This window comes from Panthera tigris, chromosome B1 (genome assembly GCF_018350195.1).
Source record: "Panthera tigris isolate Pti1 chromosome B1, P.tigris_Pti1_mat1.1, whole genome shotgun sequence".
Taxonomy (NCBI): Eukaryota; Metazoa; Chordata; class Mammalia; order Carnivora; family Felidae; genus Panthera; species Panthera tigris.
In genome coordinates this window covers 62008784-62027818 of record NC_056663.1, presented here as the reverse complement: position 1 = coordinate 62027818, position 19035 = coordinate 62008784, and the positions used below count along the sequence as shown (strand labels likewise).

The window sequence follows — 19035 nt, the reverse complement described above, 5'->3', positions numbered from 1 at the left end:
ACTTTCAAGGTGGATTGGCTTAAATTATTATCTATTCTTCATAGTTTTCTGTAAATGTAACTTGGAGGGACATACATAGAATGCACATTTATTGTAGGTTTAACAATTTTTTTTTTTACTTATAAATAGAAGATTAATAATTGGGGCCCTGATAAAATGTAGCTCTTAAACGCTTAATCAAATTTTATGAAGGCTAATACAAATAACACAAAGTTATTACAGTGTTTTCATACGGTGACTTTATAAATGGATGGGGATTATGATACAAGACTTTGAAAAAGTGGCAGGCTTTTTCAAAATGGTTTATCTTTGTTTTTGGAATATCTGATCTATTTTACCAACACATTTTTTGGTCTTATTATTTAACAACCTTTTTCTTATTCCTTTTATTATATTTTCATTCTTATTGCTAAATTGATATTAAAATCATACTTTGCCTTGCCACTATAGAAAAGATTATAGTATGAAACCTACAAATATTGAAATTATAATTTTACTAAAAATAAGAGATTATCAGGTATATTTAACAGTTGACCCTTCTGTTTGGAATTTAATATTTAGTTTAACCAACTCATAGTAAAATTTCCCTCTTCTAGAGCTTGTATTTGTTAGAACATCCCTCAACTTTAAGGAAATATGCAGAAATATCAGTGAAAATTCCTTTTATTTTTCCAATTTTGGAATCATACTTTACTTATAAAGATAATATTCTGAAACTTCAAAAGTAGATAAAATTATAATAAACCCTAGTATAGCAATCTATTCTGCCTTTCAGACTGGCAAGCAGTTTAAAGCAACTGAATTCCAATTACGTTTTAATATTAGGTAATTTGGATTGAGTTAATTCAAAGTCCATTTATTCCAGTCCCCATGTGTTTAAAATTAATGAGATTTACAGTGCCCGGGGTTTGTTTGGGGTTTTCAGTGTAATTGAAGTTAATGGTTCACAAACTCCATTGAGGTCCACGTCATACACAGAAGTACATTCAAAATACAACGGATCTTGGCTGTCTTATTCACCTTGCCTTTCTTCCCCCAGATTTAATTGCCTTTTAAAAATTCATCTCAGGCTTTCATTTAAGATTTATGTTATTCAAAGTAGCATTTTAATATCCTAATTTGATGAAAGCAAGGCTTTCTTAGACTTTACTATTTTCTGCATATCATGTTTTACAAATTTTACGTGACTCAGTGGTTAGAGATAAGGGTTCTTATTTTAGAACCGCCAAAATATTTATTTTAAAAATGGAAATTATAAAGTGAATAAATTGTATCATAATATTAATAATATTCAGGATCCTTTTCACTGTACCATAGTCGACATTTTACTAAATAATTACCTTTTTAAAAGATACATTCTCCATATACTGGTGGCAAAGGATGCTTAAATTTAAAGTTACTCAGAATATTTAAAACTCATTATCTGATATTATTGGTCAGGAAAAACTTTCAAATTGTAAAGACAGATTGTTTGTGTCTTTAGAACGATACTGTTGAAATATACAGCATGCTACTTTAATTCTTATGATACAAATATAAGGGGACATAGAGAAGATGATGTTCTCCAGCACATGCGAGTACATAGTCTTTGTTCCTGTCTGTGTAGCTGTGCTTTGTAAAATTATCTGAGTGCCTTGGGAGTACTTGAGCCCATAACAACTAATTTGCTGTAAATCATATTCACCGATGCAGATCATTTTAGGAAATTGTGTCTGTTTTTGGTATTTATCAGTGCTATATTTAAAAAGTATAAATCAACTAGGTAACATTGAGTCTAGTCTAGACTGTTTGGTGGAATGTAGGTAGTGAAGTAAATGGAACAATGAATTTCGAGGGGGAAATTAAACCCCGAGTGTTCATAGGATAGCTTCCATTTTGAGAATTTATTCTGCAGGCATGCATCACCTCTTTAATAATCAAACTAAGGATGTAATATTCTCACTATGATAGTCACCTGACAGAAGAAACAGCTGAGGAGTTAAGTAAACGGCTCAGTGCCACAAGCATTTAAACCCCAGCATGTCCTGGTTTGTCTAAGAGCGCATCATGCCCTTTGCAAATAGCCTTCGTTATGTGTTACACTCAACGTATCTGTGACTTGAAAAACAACAGATATACTTTTCACTTCTTTATTAGATTAATAATTTGTAACTCCAAGGTAATTATCATTAACTATACATTTCCATTGTTTCTTTGTGATGCATTGAAAAATATCAGCCGTTTGTCAAATTCATATTTAAAATACTGTCGTTCTAGATGAGTATTAATCTATTTTACATTTAATTTCCTGGGAGTTTAGGTTGGTGGGGACGATGTTTGCTCAGGGAAAGGGGAGGTAAAAACATTATATTATAATAAAGAGCTGCTGTGGTGCTATCAAGAGACGGTAACACATTCGTAGTTTACCTAATGTCCTAAACATGATCATCTTACAAAGTCATAATTTACAGAAGATCACCTATTTTAATAGACATGCTCTATTCACATTAAAAATGTTATTTCAGAGATCTAATAATGCTTTAAATGTAATAATATATAATTATGCGTTCAAAGTTAAATAATTCATTATATTTATTAGAAAGTAGGCATGTAAACCATGGGGATATTATATTTCACAAGCAAAATTGAAAGATTTTTGCTTGTTTGTTAAAATTTACTCTTGGGGTATTTGATAAAACATATTACTGGATTTATTGTAACAAACTCTTTAGAAAGAAATTTAGCATAGGGATCAAGAGTCATTTACAGTGACTATTCCAGTTGTCTCAGAAATCTCATTCTTGAGACATATTTATAAAGAGATATTTCAAAATCTGGAAGAAGGATTTCAATATACTATGATAGTGATAGAAATTAGAAACAACCTAATTTTGTGACAGGAAGAAAATGGTAAATAAATTATATCAAATACACTTTGTGGACTTTTCCACACCATAGAGATGGTTTAAAGATTCTGTGGTGTATAAAGTTGTATGTGACAAAACATTAATGGAAATCTAGGTACAAACTATCTGCACGCTATGCATACAGCTAAGCATGTGGAGGGGAACAAACCTGAACGTTGCTGTATAAAAATACCAAGAATGTTTGTGCTAAGGTGGGAAGACGGTGCATTATAGTTTTTGTCCAATTTCTTTCAATTTTCAAATCAAATACAAAAATAACTTTAGAAGAAAAACACATAGCATATTTCTAACTGTTACCCCAAATGTTTCTAAATTTGCAAACATTTACCTAATAGACTTTGACCTTTGAGAGTGAAGACATTTTTAAAGTCATCTCTTTCATTAATTACTTCATCAATACTAATACAGGTTAATAATCCTAATATAAGTATTTTCAGTTGAGTTAAATTTTATAATTTTAACTTTATAGTTTTTTAATAGTATTATCTTAAAATAGACAATGGGATAAATGTGTTATTACTGTATTGTATATGTTAATTGAGAGATATGAAGTCCTAAGTGATTCTGTTTGTAACCAGTGTTCTAAATATTTCAGAAGTGACTATAAGTTTATGAAAACATGGGGAAGAATATAACATGTTCAGCTATTTTTTCCACAGTCTTATACTAGGAATAATTACCAAGTAATTCAATAAATAGAAGAAACAACATTTGATAGTAGGTGATTCCATATTATTTGGAAACAAAAATTATTCAAAATCTAGCTTTCTTGCAGCTAAGTGATACATCAAGCATAAAAAGACAAGAAAATATGTTTAGATTTTAAATGTGTACAGTGAAATCAAATATTTATAGCATCATTTCCAAAAGAGAAATATTTAATAAAATAATCATGTAGATATTCCAGTTATTTTCGTACACGGCTTCTCATTTCATTTTTTTTTAAGTTTATTTATTTTGAGAGATAGAGAGCACATGCAGGGTAGAGGCAGAGAGAGAGGGAGAGAGAGAATCCTAAGCAAGCTCTGAGTTGTCAGCACTCACAAAACTGAGACCATGATCCAAGCCAAAATGAAGGGTCGACACTTAACCAACTGAGTCACCCAGGGGTGCCAATAGCTTCTCATTTTAAATAAGCACTTTATAGACCTAAGAAATGGAATCAGAAGAATGACTTTTAAGAGAACTTATTAGCAAAATAAAGAATTCTGTCACTTACATGTTGATGAAAATAAGAAACCATCACAATAAGTTATGATTTAAAATCTTAACATTAACATAATAAAATCTTTCATTAGCCATGAAAAATGCTATAGCTTGAACATTTAGGAGTTACTACTATATTATACAGCAGAAACTCCACAAGGTCCACCACCAAAATCAAAGTGTCCTATACTGTACTGATTTTAGAATATATTCTAAAAACAACATAATGAAGTAATAGGAAAGCTAATAAGGAAATAAGGACAAATTCATGATATAAAATTGTGTACCTCTTCAGTTTTTTAGCTAAATCAGAAATGGCATAAGCATTTCCTAAAAGATGATCTGGTCAAACAATATGTTACTGTTATCTTTTTTAACTGAATGAGGTTTGTTTTTCAGTTAACAGTAATACTTTACTTCATATGATAGTAAAACCACACTTAATTTTGCGCGATTTTATACTTGAACACAAGTACATAAATCTGCACAGATATACATGATATAGTTTACTTATTTTATGTGGTTAAGCAAAGTTAACTGTATTCTTCTCAGAAGAAAGTTATTTTTTTTAAATGGATTAAACTTAAAAGAAATATTAGTAGGATTTTATGCCTGCAAAAGCAGCAATATTTGTCAAACTTGATGGGTTTTTAAAAATTTAATTTTAGCATTCATTATTTGAAAAGACTGTTAAAAATGATTTGGCCAATAAGAATTAAACATTCTCTCTTCTTTAGGTGACGATGTATTGGTGAGAATTAAATTAGAGTTAAGTATTAGAGAATTTGGAGAATAAAGTTCATTTAAGAGCAGTCTCTCACAGATCAAGTACTGATGGACCCAGTGACTTGCTCAGTGACCGAAATGGAATAAAATCCAGCTTTCCTGACTTCCAGTTTGTCTGTGACAGATGTAGAAGTCATAAAGTAATCTGTGTGACTTTTCTACCTCTAAATTCAAGAGATTTCAGCAGACATGCTCTTCATTTTCTCCAGCTTTCACTGCATACAGTTACTTCTTTAAGGAATTTTTTTAAATGTTTATTTATTTTTGAGACAGAGAGAGACAGAGAGTGGGGGAGGGGCAGAAAGAGAGGGAGACACAGAATCCGAAGCAGGCTCCAGGCTCTGAGCCGTCAGCCCAGAGCCCGATGCGGGGCTCAAACTCATGAACTGTGTGACATCATGACCTGAACCAAAGTCGGATGCTTAACTGACTGAGCCACCCAGTCGCCACCTCCTCCCCTGCCCCCCGCCTTTCTTTTAAGGAATTTTTTTTAAATGTTTCCTACAGTTAGTTCTATACCTTGTTCCTCCTGTACACCAACTCTCCAATGGAATGCTTGTAGATATTTTTAGAAATTCAGCCCGATATTATTCTAAGAAAACTTCAAATGTTAATGTGATTAATTTCAAATAATTAAACAATTGAGACTTTCCTATGATTTTGACAAGTTTTTATTATTAATGATACTTAAAGATTTGCATGTTTTGGAAAGAGCGAATTGTCCTAGTCATACCTCTCAGTAGAATTTACTAGTGCCATTGTTTCCTCAAGATTTTTTTTAAGTTCTGGTTAGTTAACAGAGCGTGTAATATGAGTTTATTAGTGCTGTTCTGAAGATGATCACTTACTGTTAGTTCGATGTTAAAACTAGAATGTGCCGTGTATATGTCCGCATATGTAAGGGAGTGTATGTGTTTATGCGGGAGTGTGCATGGGCCTGTGTTTTATCTTTTGTCATTTAGTGTGAGTATGTCTGCTCATATATGTTTCTGTTCTGTTTGCATGGACCCTTTACTTTTTTTTCCCCTACAGACAAGGAAGCTTTCTGCAAAGAGAAAATTTTTATTTTTGAATCTTGCAAGAATTTGATACAGGTTACCACTTCAGTTCCATCCAGTATGTATTATTCATAGACTGATGGCTTCTGATAGTCTCAGAGATACTCTGAAGGCCTCTGATGGGAAAATGCCACCTCCTTTTTTCCTAATAATGGACCTTTCCTTTATCTAACATGAAGGAATGGAAAGCAGATACGTCCATTCCAAAGAAGGAGGCTAATTTCCATCTGCAGAAAATAAATGTTTTATTTCTACTCAACAAAACATTTGTTTCTCTCACTAATAAAAACTATTTTTAAATTTTTGTGCCTACAGTATGGAACTACTGGAAAATTGCAAATAAGTTGATAGAATTCTCAATTATTAAATTTATTATGCAGATATTCTGAGAAATATTTAAAAACCCCATTCTCCTCCCTTCTCTCTTTTGGATTTTCCTTGTTCAACATATTTGTACTTTGTGTGTCCTAGGAGGAGAAAAGGAAAGTGAAATATAATCATGTGTGCTAATAGTTTGTATCTCTAGTTTGATGACTTCCATATATAAGAAGTCCAGAATATATTTGTGCAATTTGTCTTTTATGATGCTATTTCTTATGAACAGATAATCAGATATTACATTCACTTTAATTAAAGAGTTTATTTACTTCTATTGAAACAACTGTTTTTAAAATAAGCACACTGTATGCACTACTCCCTAGATAACAACATTAATTTAAATAAATAGCTTTCTTTGTTTCTCCAGTGTAAATTGTGTGCATAATTTTAAGTATTCCAATATTAACTGAAATTTTCTCTTTTCATTTGATTATTTGACACATGGAGGCACAGTTTTCTATGCTACTTTGCTGGGCATGATAACTTTACTGCTTTTAGTTGCCGTTTTGATTTTGATTAGTCTAGTTTTGAATTTTAGCTCAACTCTAGTGTGTGTATATATATATCTATATATCTGTATATATAGATATATATAGTACATATATAAATATCTATACTATATATACTATGGAAATGCATGTATAGTATATATATAAATATATATAAATGTATATATAATATATACATTGTATATATTATATATACATTTATATGGTGTATATATAGTATAGATATTCTAACATTGTATTTTTATTACTCTTAATTTTCCTGTGACATTGATTATATTTGGCACATCAGATGTGGAGATGAAGGCAGGAAACACCAATCAACAAAGAAACTGGAAAATAGTACGATGGGTACTTAGACAATAATGACCATATAAAATCTTCTTTGTCCTCTTTCTCTTCTTCCCCTCCTTCTTATTTTTCCACTAAAAATTATTTTTAAAATTTACAAATAAAAACTTATTTTTAAATTAAAACCAGCTCCAGATAAAAAGATAATTCTAGCAGTCCCTGCTATCATAGGGTTTGTCGCTGAGCAGTTAATCTGTTCACCAGTCAGTTGTAAATGGGAACTCATTTTCTCTAAACTAATTTGCTTGCAGTTGTTAGATTTCCAAAGAACTCTCGGAAATCTGGTTGACCTAGGCTCAGTCAGTTAAGTGTCCAACTCTTGATCTTGGCTCAGATCATGATCTCATAGTCGTGAGATTGAGCCCCACATTGGGCTCTGCATTGGGCATGGAGCCTGCTTAAGATTCTCTCCTCCTCTCTCTTTCCCCCTCTCCTGTGCCTGCCCCCCCACCCCGTTTCCTCTCTGAATAAATGAGTAAACTTAAAAAAGTGTCTGGTTGACATATAGTACAACTAAAGTTCACTCTATCAAGTTTTGTTTTAAGTACACCAGACATTCATTATTTAAACATTTTCATGGGAAATACGTGTCTGTTTCAGAGTAAGTAATGCCGGCACCAGAAATTTTAACTTGGTTATTTCCATTTAACAAAGATGAAGTGAGTTTCTACATCCACTCATATGTGTGTATACAAATGAAGCATCTTAACTAAAGAGTCTCTGGAAAGTCACGTTAAAATTAGCTGACGCCATCATGGTAAGAAGTATGGCTTGCCATCCCCCTGTTTTGCAGAAGTCATTCATAACTCATAAACCATAATTTTCCCTGTTGACACAATTAAGAGAGTGGGGCTTTGAAATGATTTTAAATGTTTCTAAAATTAATTTTAGGAGGCTAATTCTATATTAACTTCTGATTTCTTATACACGTTGATGCACTGTTAGAGAACAATTGTCTGTATTCTACTCTTTTTTCTTTTTCTTAGGCTACATAGTAAGTAAAATAAATAAAAGTGTAGGGGAGGTATTAAAGATAGCACATAGATCACAGATATATTGATTCTTATATATTCCTTAAAACTTTGGGACTGTCTGTATGCATTTTGAGTATTCTGATATTACCAATACATGAATGTATCCCATGTGTGTGCTATGTCATGTAATCAGTCTCCAAAAGTGAAAAAAATAGATGCATCCTTAAAAATTACTATCAGATTCTTTGATAAAAAAAGTTTTTCCTAAACCCATTTCCATAGAGTGAATATTGATTTGATAAAAATACAAAAATAGCTTTAGCTATCTGGGTGCCACCATGAGCTCACAAATTCTCACTAGAAAAATCAGTTGACAGTAGAAATTATGAATTTAGCCAACCTCTGATATAACTGTCATGTGTCCTTTTGTTCTCTATGCTGTGGGAGTGATGAAAGTCTGAGTGATGTGTCATCATCTGTGTGTGTCAGGAGCAATCTGCCAGTTTTGACTTTAATGGACAAGCCAGCCATGGAATGACAGCTGAGTGACATAGTATGGTGGCTGATGCCTCTCACTGGATTGACTGCCTGCTAATCTAGTTTGGCTTTTTTCCCTGTAGTGAATTTGTTGGCTATTTCTTAAAGCTCATATTTCCTATTCTAACCTTTGCTTCTAGCACACTAAAAGCCTCTTCAGGGTGTTACTTATTAATAAACTGGTCTACTGGAGTATATTTGCTTAAAATATATAAGTTAAGTTACTTCTTTAGGATAATCTGATGATACTTTTGTTTTGTTTTGTTTTGTTTTATTTTGTTTTGTCTTGGACTGTTATGAAGTGTCCAGATTCATTAGTGCTAACCATAACAGCAAAGTTAACAAAAAAAATCAACTGCAGTAGGTATGCTGAGTGATTTTTTTTTTTAAAGTGATTATACACAAGTTTTGGAACCTTGTTTAGCCTCTGTCTATACAACATGGCTAACGTATTGAAGAATTTCCCTCTACTTAAATGCCAGTTCTTGCAATTATTCAAACCACTCACAATTTTAAATTTATTTTTAAAAATTGGCAATAAATGTTTAAGATTAGTTGGAGAAAGATCCATCCATTTCCTCTCTCCTACTCAAACCTCCTACACCAGCATCGGAGTGTAAGACTACAGGTTGTCATCCTACAGCCAATAGTCTTAGACACTCAATTCATGGTATAAGGCTCCAAGCTAAACAAGGAGTGGGTAAAACTAAGACACTCTACTTATTTATTTATTTATTTATTTATTTATTTATTTATTTATTTATTTTTTCATGTTGGCAACAAAGAAAGCTGTGACTTAGTTTACCCTTTGCCAGTGTTAACTGCACTAAAAGACTGCCCTTTGATATCCTTTGTTTTTAAAGCTACTTACTAACGTGTGGGGTTATCTTTTCACCAGACAAAGATGAATGCTCTAAGGATAATGGCGGTTGTCAACATGAGTGTGTCAACACAATGGGGAGCTACATGTGTCAGTGCCGTAATGGATTTGTGCTGCATGAAAATAAACATGACTGCAAGGAAGGTACGAAGGGAGTGTTCTTTTCTTGACAACATCCAGAATTTCATGCAGTTTGGGTAAAGCACTGCTTCCAAGTAGAGTTAATCATATCAATGAGTAATATCATTGTTGACTGTTCAAATGTCAAAAAAAAAAAACAAAGACAAAAACAAAAAACATGTACGGTGTTCAGATATCCAAGCCTACTAATGGAAACTTCATAATACCCAAAAGTTCTGCACTTCACACACGGGTGGCATTCGAATAACTTTGTATAAACAGATACAGAAGTGGCTGTGATGCCATCTGGCAGCCAGAAAAGCACCACATTATCCCCAGGTCCTCGTAGAACAGACCCTGTAACAGTCTCCACATTTAAACTTGACTTCTGCTAAATGTTTTGCATTTGGTTTAATTTCCCTCCCCAAAATATCTCATCTATGCTACATGAGCGATGGCACTGTAAATACCAGTAGTATCAAACTCAAATGCCTACCAGAGGAAAGACATTTGAAAATGGTGCCATTTAAAGTTTTAAGTCATGATTTTGGCCAAAAAAAAAAAAACAAACATCTAATAGCACAATATTAGTCTATTCATTTTTGGTCCTAAGCTCTTAAAATATTCTAATTTTATAAGAACAATTATCTGTATCTCCTCAACCAGTATGAGCTAGATGGAAACAAGAAATAGTTATTCAGTTCTTATTTCATTCTTAGAGGGTCTCTCCTGAATTTTCTACTTAAATTGGATTTGTGCCCATTTTGAAAGAATTACCATGGCAGATTTTATAACTTTAGTTATTAGCACATACAGATTGGTACGTCCCTGGCTAGAATCACAGTTAGATAGCAGGTCTTTGTATTAACATTGGAATTGTACAGGATATCCTGAACTGACCCTTGTTCCATTCAGTTTCTTTCAAATATTGTCACATGTCAGGGTTATTTTTTCTGCTTTTTCATTGAGCTAATGATATTACCCAGAATCATATGCACACAAGAATTTCTTTTTTCCTTTTTTCACTTTCTATATGAGAAGATAAACCCATGAAGACTGTTATTTGTAACTGAGTAAAGTGTTTTGTTGAATAAACAGGCTGGGGAATAGTCCAGTTATTTCGCAGCATTGGAAGATAATTCAGAAAAAAAAAAAGAGAGAGACAGCTTTTGCAAAGTATGAATATACCCTGTGGCTCACAAGTAGCAAATATAATTTAGATACCTTATTTCTCTGCTTATTTTTAAATATTTTTAAAAATTAAATATTTTTAAATATTTTCAAGAAAGGATTTCATAGGAAACTTACTACACAACAAAAAAAAACTCCCAGTCTAAGTTAGAATGGGTAGGGTGCTGCTTCGTAAATTACAGAGAATGGACACAGCCTGAGGATATTAAATATTTTTTTTGATATTAAACGTTTTTGAAGTTTGATATAAACAATGTGGAGTAGTCTCTTTTAAGGTAAGGTTATTTTATTGTGAAAAACATAAAAGAAATTTCATATTAAATGAATGAAATAGTCTTTGAAATTAGTTTAAAAGTTATTTCCATGACTAGCAGCTGTTTACTTATTTTTCCCCTTAACGCTTCATTTTACTTTGATGAAATTAGGGTTCATTTAGTTTAGCAGCTAAAACTATGATTTAGATATCAAGTATTTACTTTAAGGGTGAGGGAAAATGTAAATACATGATCCATAAAATGGTTTAATGATGCCAATTAGCTGTAAATGATGTTTCTGCCAATGGGAAAAAAATGAATTGAAAATGGTGTAGTCCACTGAACCCCGTTTGTGGCATTGCACTCAAATATTTTGTACATGCCAAGCGTTGATAGCTTTGATGTCAGTATATGTTGCTCTGTTAAAATCTGAGCTTTCAGATCTAGCAGTTTAAAATAGTTCATTTTTTTAAGCATCTATCTGATTCATTGTAAACAATTTCATGTGAGCAAGAAAACAAACATTGCCTGATTATGCTCAGCAACATGTTTGCCAAGGCAGATGCCTGTGATAACAGAGATTGGCATGGTGATTAGTTAGTACTGAGGAAAATCTTTCAGTGGGATAGTGGGTAAATGGGCTACTTTCTTGCTAAACCAACCCTGGGCTAGATTTCCAGACTGACTTATATTATCCTTGTTGGCACAGCTGAGTGCGAACAGAAGATCCACAGTCCAAGTGGCTTCATCACCAGTCCAAACTGGCCAGACAAGTACCCAAGCAGGAAGGAATGCACGTGGGAAATCAGTACCACTCCTGGCCATCGGATCAAATTAGTAAGTGAGCTCATCCTTCTTTCTATTAAGTGGACTGCCCGTGTCTTTTGTGGCTAGCACACGGAGATAAGTTGAATGTTTATTTAATTGAATTGCATTAGTGGGCCGCTGGAAAATACTTTCTTATGCTTTCCTACTTACACTAAATAAATCCCTGATTTCCTAGATCAAGGTGACAGTAATGACAGCCATGTAGCTCTCATGTGGTGTTCTTATCCTGGATGCTTTAAAAGGCATTATCAGCGTTACTGCAAAACAGTAGGCTCTATTTCCTAACATGTTATTGGTAATGATATTTGCAAATGGGGACAGTAAATGGACAAAAACACATCAGAAATTCAGCAAGAAAGAAATAAAATGACTATCGGCCTAAACCCAACATAGCACTGGCTGTGCCCATTCTGTATACCTCATAAACAAAGCATATGTATTTTTTATAAAATTAATTTTGCCTTGTGGCTTGTGGAATGTCATTTTTGCATAATGTAGTTGCCCTTTTTTAGATGGATACTGATATCCTTAGACTTCCTCTCCCTAAGGAGACACCACAGCTTACTGTGTCTGTGCATACACAGAATAAAGGCCATGTAAGGGTAGAGCAATGAAGTGGCCACCTACAAGCCAGGAGAAGAGGCATGACCAAACCTGATAGCACCTTGATCTTGAAATTCTAGCCTCCAGAACTATAAGACAGTATTTTTTGTGTGTTTTAGCCACTCAGTTTATGGTAGACTTTATTCTGTGTATGCACAGACACAGTAAGCTGTGGTGCCTTCTTATCTTCTTACAAGGACACTAGCCTTATGGGACTAGGGCATCACCTGTATGACCTCATTTAATTTTGATTACCTCCCTAAAAGCCTTATCCCCAAATACATCCACACTGTGAACTAGGGATTGAATGTATGGATTTGGGGAGAACACAATTCAGTCCATAGCACCATCTCTTTGCTGAAATTTCCCAACTGTTTGTATGTTGTCTGCAGTTTTACTAGAATCTTTTGCGTATTAATCATAGTTACTTTAAATTCCATTTCATAGTTTAAACATAGGGGTCATGTCTCAGTCTGTTCTGTTGGTTATTTTCTCTCTTAGTGGTGCGATTTTTTTTTTTTTTGGTTTGTTTTTCTTGCCTTTTTGTTTGTCATATAATTTTTATTAAATACCAGACATTATGTGGATAACAGTAGAGACTTTATGTCTGGAAGTAGACACACCTCTTCTGGAGGCTGTTAGCACATGTGTGGGTACAGCAGGGACTGGTGTTGAGGAATCTAGTCAGTAAAGCTGAGTGTGGGTTTTCTAGTTCCTACTATCACCTTCAATGCGACATTGGCCTTGAATACCTTTTTCTTAGATTGGAGGCTGGGATTTCAGAGGCATTTTGCAATACTGCTACTTTAGCTTCCCTGTTCATCTCCACCATGACTTATTTCTCTCTCCATACTTTTCCTTCCCCCAGTTTCTTGTTACTTGGTATTCGCTGCTCCGGTGGGGAAGGCAAGGGGTTCTCCGTTGTCTTAGTACAGCTTGCACCTTAAACAGGCCCCGATTGTTGAGGTCTTGGAAATGGCCTTCCTCAGCAGTCCTGCCTCTTCTCTCTGTGGTGACCAAACTCCATCTTCTATCTCTGGTTGGTCTTCCATGAGAGAAGACCTTCTATAGTGGTAGCAAGTCTCTATTGTTGCTGCCTTAAGAACCTGTGACCAGCAGTTCCCCAGGGGAAAAAGTGGCTCGTTGTGTTGTGGTTTTTTTTTTTTTTTTTTTTTTCTGTCATTGTCATTGTTGTTTTACCTTTCCCCTGGCTTCCGTGAGTCTTTGTCCTTGCCCTGGTGGTGACGGTTTTCTTTCCCTTTCCCAGAGGTTTACAGTTTGTTTTTCAGAGAAAGGCTGCCTCTGGGCGTCATGTTTTTGCTCATGGCAGTGACCGCTTTCCTCCTCCAAGCCTGCAACACTGAGGAAAGCACTTAGCCTTCTCCTGCTGTGTCCACAATTTCTCTCATGAGCAGGAGATTGAGGTCCATGGAGAAGAGACTGCAAGTTGGTGCAAACTCCCCTATGTCTACAGCTCCCAGGGGCCCTGGACTTTTCCCCTAGTCCACACCTGACCTCTACCAGTTTATTGCAAAGACTTCTTACCTAGTTATATGGCACCCAGCATCTCTTCCTTTCAGGGTCCGCCACTGGTGAACAGGTGTTTGTGTCTCCTCTCTCCTTGGAGGAGGCTGAGATTCAGTGGACTGCATATTACTTGGTTGACTAATGACATCAGCTCTTTGATGTATTCAGCAAAGTGATCTTTAAAGTTGACACGGGTTTTTCTTGTTGTTAGGGTAGAAGCAACACTAGTTCCAGCTATCTATATCCAAGAGGAAATAGAACTCTTGATCTACCCCAATTTTAAACACGACAGTATTTTATTCTTTCTTAGTTATATACCTTTCAGCTTATTGAACACCCCTTCCAATTCTAGGACAGTATATTCCTTCACAAATTGCAAGCTTTAATTTTCATGCAAATATTCCACTTGAGGGTCAGAACATAAAGCATGTTTGTCAATAATAGTCATGCCTGCTCGTATCCTAAGAAGGAATTTCCCAGAAAGAAAACAGAAGCTCTAGGCAAATGTTGATTGCATTTGACTTTGTGATCTTTGTGGTATAGTTATGGTCTAAAGCCAGGCTTTCTCAGATATTAGCATTCATCAGAATTACCGGGACAGCTTGTTAAACACACATTACTGACACCCCAAAGTTTCTGCGTTGAAACATAATACTAATTCCAATTCCCTTATCCTATTAATGGTGTTCATACAAAACCTAACTCTCAATACACTCTAAGAGCTGGAATCACTAGAAAGTGTGTCATAACATTAGCTACCAACTTCAAGTGATATTTCAGTTCTGTAGTTTTTAATTCTTACTATTTCAACATTATTGCTTATGTTTACTGTCACTGTTTCCCTACTTGTTATAAAACTACTAACTAATCTACTTTAAAACCAAAATCACCATCTGTAGCAGGTAGCAACCAATGGACATTTGGCCCACACTGTTTATAATTCCACATCACATCATTCAGTCACTTTCCTGTATGGTTAGACATTTATTATATAGGAGATTTTTATCAAAAAGATACATTGTTCCAGATAAATACATTTTGCCTGGTTCCTTTGAAATTCTTAATTTTCATGGAAGAACTGAAACCCAAACTGAATTTGGAAAATGGATTCTAAGGAAACTTGAAAAATTATTAAATCTTTTAATGCCCTTAGGCCAAGAACTGCTGATAGATACTTAGCTACAAGCTAGTCTCTTTATTATGGGCTAAGGCAAAGAGAAAAAGTAAGGAAAACATTTGATCTCTCTTCGGTGCATCTTGAAGCTTTCTTTACAATTCATATATTGTTACCCTTCTTTACTTAGGCTGCATGGAAAAATAACATTTCTAAATATTTCACGTATTCATAGAGAAGCAAAGGAAATTATTCCTAAATACAATTTCATGAGATATAAAGAAAGCTACCATATTTGTGAATTTTAAGAGACCTGCTGTTCTTTCTAGCACAAATATTCCTTTAACTTGATACTGTTATGTTGGCTGACATGCAAGTAATCGTTTGTGGGTAAAACCAACCTTTCTCTGTGTTTGAGATAAACATATTTTAGTTGATTTGGTTTATATATAAGACTACAAATATCAAGCCTATTTAGACAGTGTTGGAATGATGGAGTAAAACGAATAATAAAATCCAACGCCCTTTGAGAGATATGAGCATTCTTGTGCATAATATTTACTTATCATGAATATATTCTTTTGGTTCATATTGTGATAATCCCTATCTAATGTATATTACTGTACAATAATATGAGGGCTGAGCTATATATAAGGAGTGGTCAGTTTATTACATATATGCAGAAATGTAAAGCTTTTGGCATTTTAATGCAACTATTTTATGTACTGTTTTAGTTATCTATTGCTTTGTAACAAATTAACCCAAAGCCTCATGGCTTAAAACAAGCACTCTCCTGTGCTTGATGATCTGTACTCTCCTGACAGATTTACTCTGTAAAGTCCAGAATGTGTAGCCAGAATACTATTCGATTGTAATATATACCACCTGATACACAAACAGGAAATCTTCAAAGGCGATTTTTTTGAGGGGGGGGGGCGCACCTGGGTGATTCAGTTGGTTAAGCATCCAACTTTGGCTCAGGTCATGACCTCACGGTTTGTGAGTTTGAGCCCCCCATAGGGCCTGTGCTGACAGCTCAGACTCTGGAGCCTGCTTCAGATTCTGTGTGTGTGTGTGTGTGTGTGTGTGTGTGTGTGTCTTTCTCTTTCTCTTTCTATCTCTCTCTGCCCCTCCCTGCTCACTCTCTCTCTGTCTCTCAAAAAACAAAACAACAAAACACAATAAAATAAACGTTAAAAAAAACAAGAAAAAATTTAAAAAGGCAAATGTTTTAAAAATATTTTTTAATATTTATTTATTTTTGAGAGAGAAAGAGAGTGAGAGAGTGCAAGCAAAGGGCAGAGAGAGAGGGAGACACAGAATCCTAAGGAGGCTCCAGGGTCTGTCAGCACAGAGCCCAATGAGGGGCTTGAACTCACCAGCTGTGAGATCATGACATGAGCTGAAGTCGGTCGCCCAACCGACTGAGCCACCCAGGTGCCCCTAAAGGTGATTTTTTTAAAAATGACACAGTAAATACTGTTCAATAATATAATGCAACAATTTTAATACAATAACAGCCTAAATTATGTCTATAGTACATAATGAACATACTCATAATTTTTGTCCTTAAATCATGAATTGACTATTCTAAAACGAAATATAAAAATTAAGTAGAGTTGTGTTTATGGATGATTACGCCAGTTCTTAACGATACTTTTGTACATTCTTTCATATGCTTTTTTTGATACCTGCTCTGATCTTTAGAAAACCCTGAAATACTGTCTTCGTGTAAATGTAGTAAGCTGGAGAGCTGGGATCCTGAGAGCCTGATAGTGTGTTTTAAAACGTTGGGGCGCCTGGGTGGCGCAGTGGGTTAAGCGTCCGACTTCAGCCAGGTCACGATCTCGCGGTCCGTGAGTTCGAGCCCCGCGTCAGGCTCTGGGCTGATGGCTCGGAGCCTGGAGCCTGTTTCCGATTCTGTGTCTCCCTCTCTCTCTGCCCCTCCCCCGTTCATGCTCTGTCTCTCTCTGTCCCAAAAATAAATAAAAAACGTTGAAAAAAAAAATTTAAAACGTTGTAACATAGGCACTCTCTCATACGAAATTCCACAAATAAAAACATAAATGTCCTCAAATTTGCCTATTCGTAAGAGTGCCCTCCAGGTAATAAAATGTAGCTTCACAGGGTACTTCTTGCGCCTCACAAAATCATGCTTGGACTAAAGAGCACTGAGAACTAATGTCAGTATAATGCCTAATGGTTTCAAAGTGGTATCATGCATATTATCTCACGTTGGGCTCACAAATGACTCTTGTGGAGAAGGATGCAGTTTAGGGGGGTTGGCAAGTGTGTAAAGCTGGCAGGGGTCTAAGGACCTTCAAGCCCGAGATTCTTTCTGTACCTTGTATTTTATTTTGTCTTATTTATTTTAGCATCCTGCATCAGAGAGAAAAAAGATCCATAATTGCTACATATGTGTGCATATATACTAATTTCAATGGGAAATGTTAATAAGACAAAGTTACAATGATGAAGTAAAATGAACATACAACAGAGAAATAAAAAGAGGTTAGGACCATATATATTTTGAATTTAAAGTGACTTGTGTCTAAACGTGAGGTTTCTACTTACTAGCCATCTTGAGATGATACTTGAGAAAGATACTCATCCATTTAGTCTCCATTTCTAGATAGGAAATTGGAGATAATACTTAGGAATGTTGTAAGTGTATCAAATGAACTTGTATATTAAGTATTTGGCATAGTGCCCTGTAAAAGCCAATAAACACTGATATATGATATCCAAATAGCAATTATAATTATGACAATGATCAATAATAAAAATTATATACCATTTTATTGGGTAATTCAACCAAGATCAAGTTTTTGTGTAGCCTTATGAAGTTGAAATTCAGTACCAACAATTAAAAATACAGCTAATAATTATTTGTCAGAAAACTTTTTCTTTAAAGAGCCGATAGGAAATAATATGGACTTTGTAGACTGTGTAGTCTGTGTTGCAACAATTTTAATCCGCTGCTTTGGTGTGAAAGCATCCACAGACAGTACACAAATGAATGGACGTGGTTGTGTTTCAGTAACTGTTTAATTACAAAAACAGCCTGAAAACTAGATTTGCCAGGCAGAATTTACCTAGTTTGTTAAGAAGGTCAGGGTAAAAGGGTTTGAAATCATGAAGTCCATAATTGTTTGTGATTATTTTCCCTGAAATCACAGAGGGTGGAAATATTTAGCTCTTAATTTCTGTGGTAGACGGAATAATGTTCCTCATCCCCCAAAGATGCCCATGTCCTAATCCCCAGAACCTGTGCACGTGTTACCTTATGTGGCAAAAGGAGCTGTGGTTAAATTAAAGATCTTGAAATGGAGAGATTATCCTAGATCATCTGGGTGGGCTTGATGTAATCACAAGGGTGCTTACAAGACAGGAGCAGGAGATCAGAGAGGAGATGCTATACTGTTCGTTTTGAAGATGGAGGAAAGGGATATGAGCCGAGCAATGAGAGCGGCCTCCAGAAGATGGGCAAAATGCAAGGAAACAGATCATCACCTTCCTCTGGAAGGTCTGGTGCTGCTCACCCATTTTAGACTTCTAACCTTCATAGCTGACAGGGAGTGAATATGTGTCATCTAAGCCACTAAATTTACGGTAATTTGCTACAGCAACAATAGGAAACTAATACATTTGCTTTCTCTGTGTTTGTGTGTGTGTTTAACTAGGAGATGCTGACTATGTGATAATAGCTTTACAATAGAAAGAAACCTTGATTAAAAGGTAGTTGGGGGGAAAATGTCTTCTTATTAGAAAAGAAATCAAGTTCTGAATGAATAAGACAAGGATCTATTTTACTCC

The 19035-nt window shown here is 34.8% G+C and overlaps 1 protein-coding gene across 1 annotated transcript in view; it reads left to right on the top strand.

Annotated features, from left to right (window-relative positions):
* The window catches only part of TLL1 (tolloid like 1), a 137913-nt gene that overhangs the window by 103316 nt on the left and 15562 nt on the right, over positions 1–19035 (top strand). Inside the window, exons 17-18 of the mRNA XM_042984746.1 lie at positions 9601–9726; positions 11857–11984. Of these exons, the coding sequence (XP_042840680.1) occupies positions 9601–9726; positions 11857–11984 (254 nt within the window). The remainder of the gene's footprint in view (positions 1–9600; positions 9727–11856; positions 11985–19035) is intronic.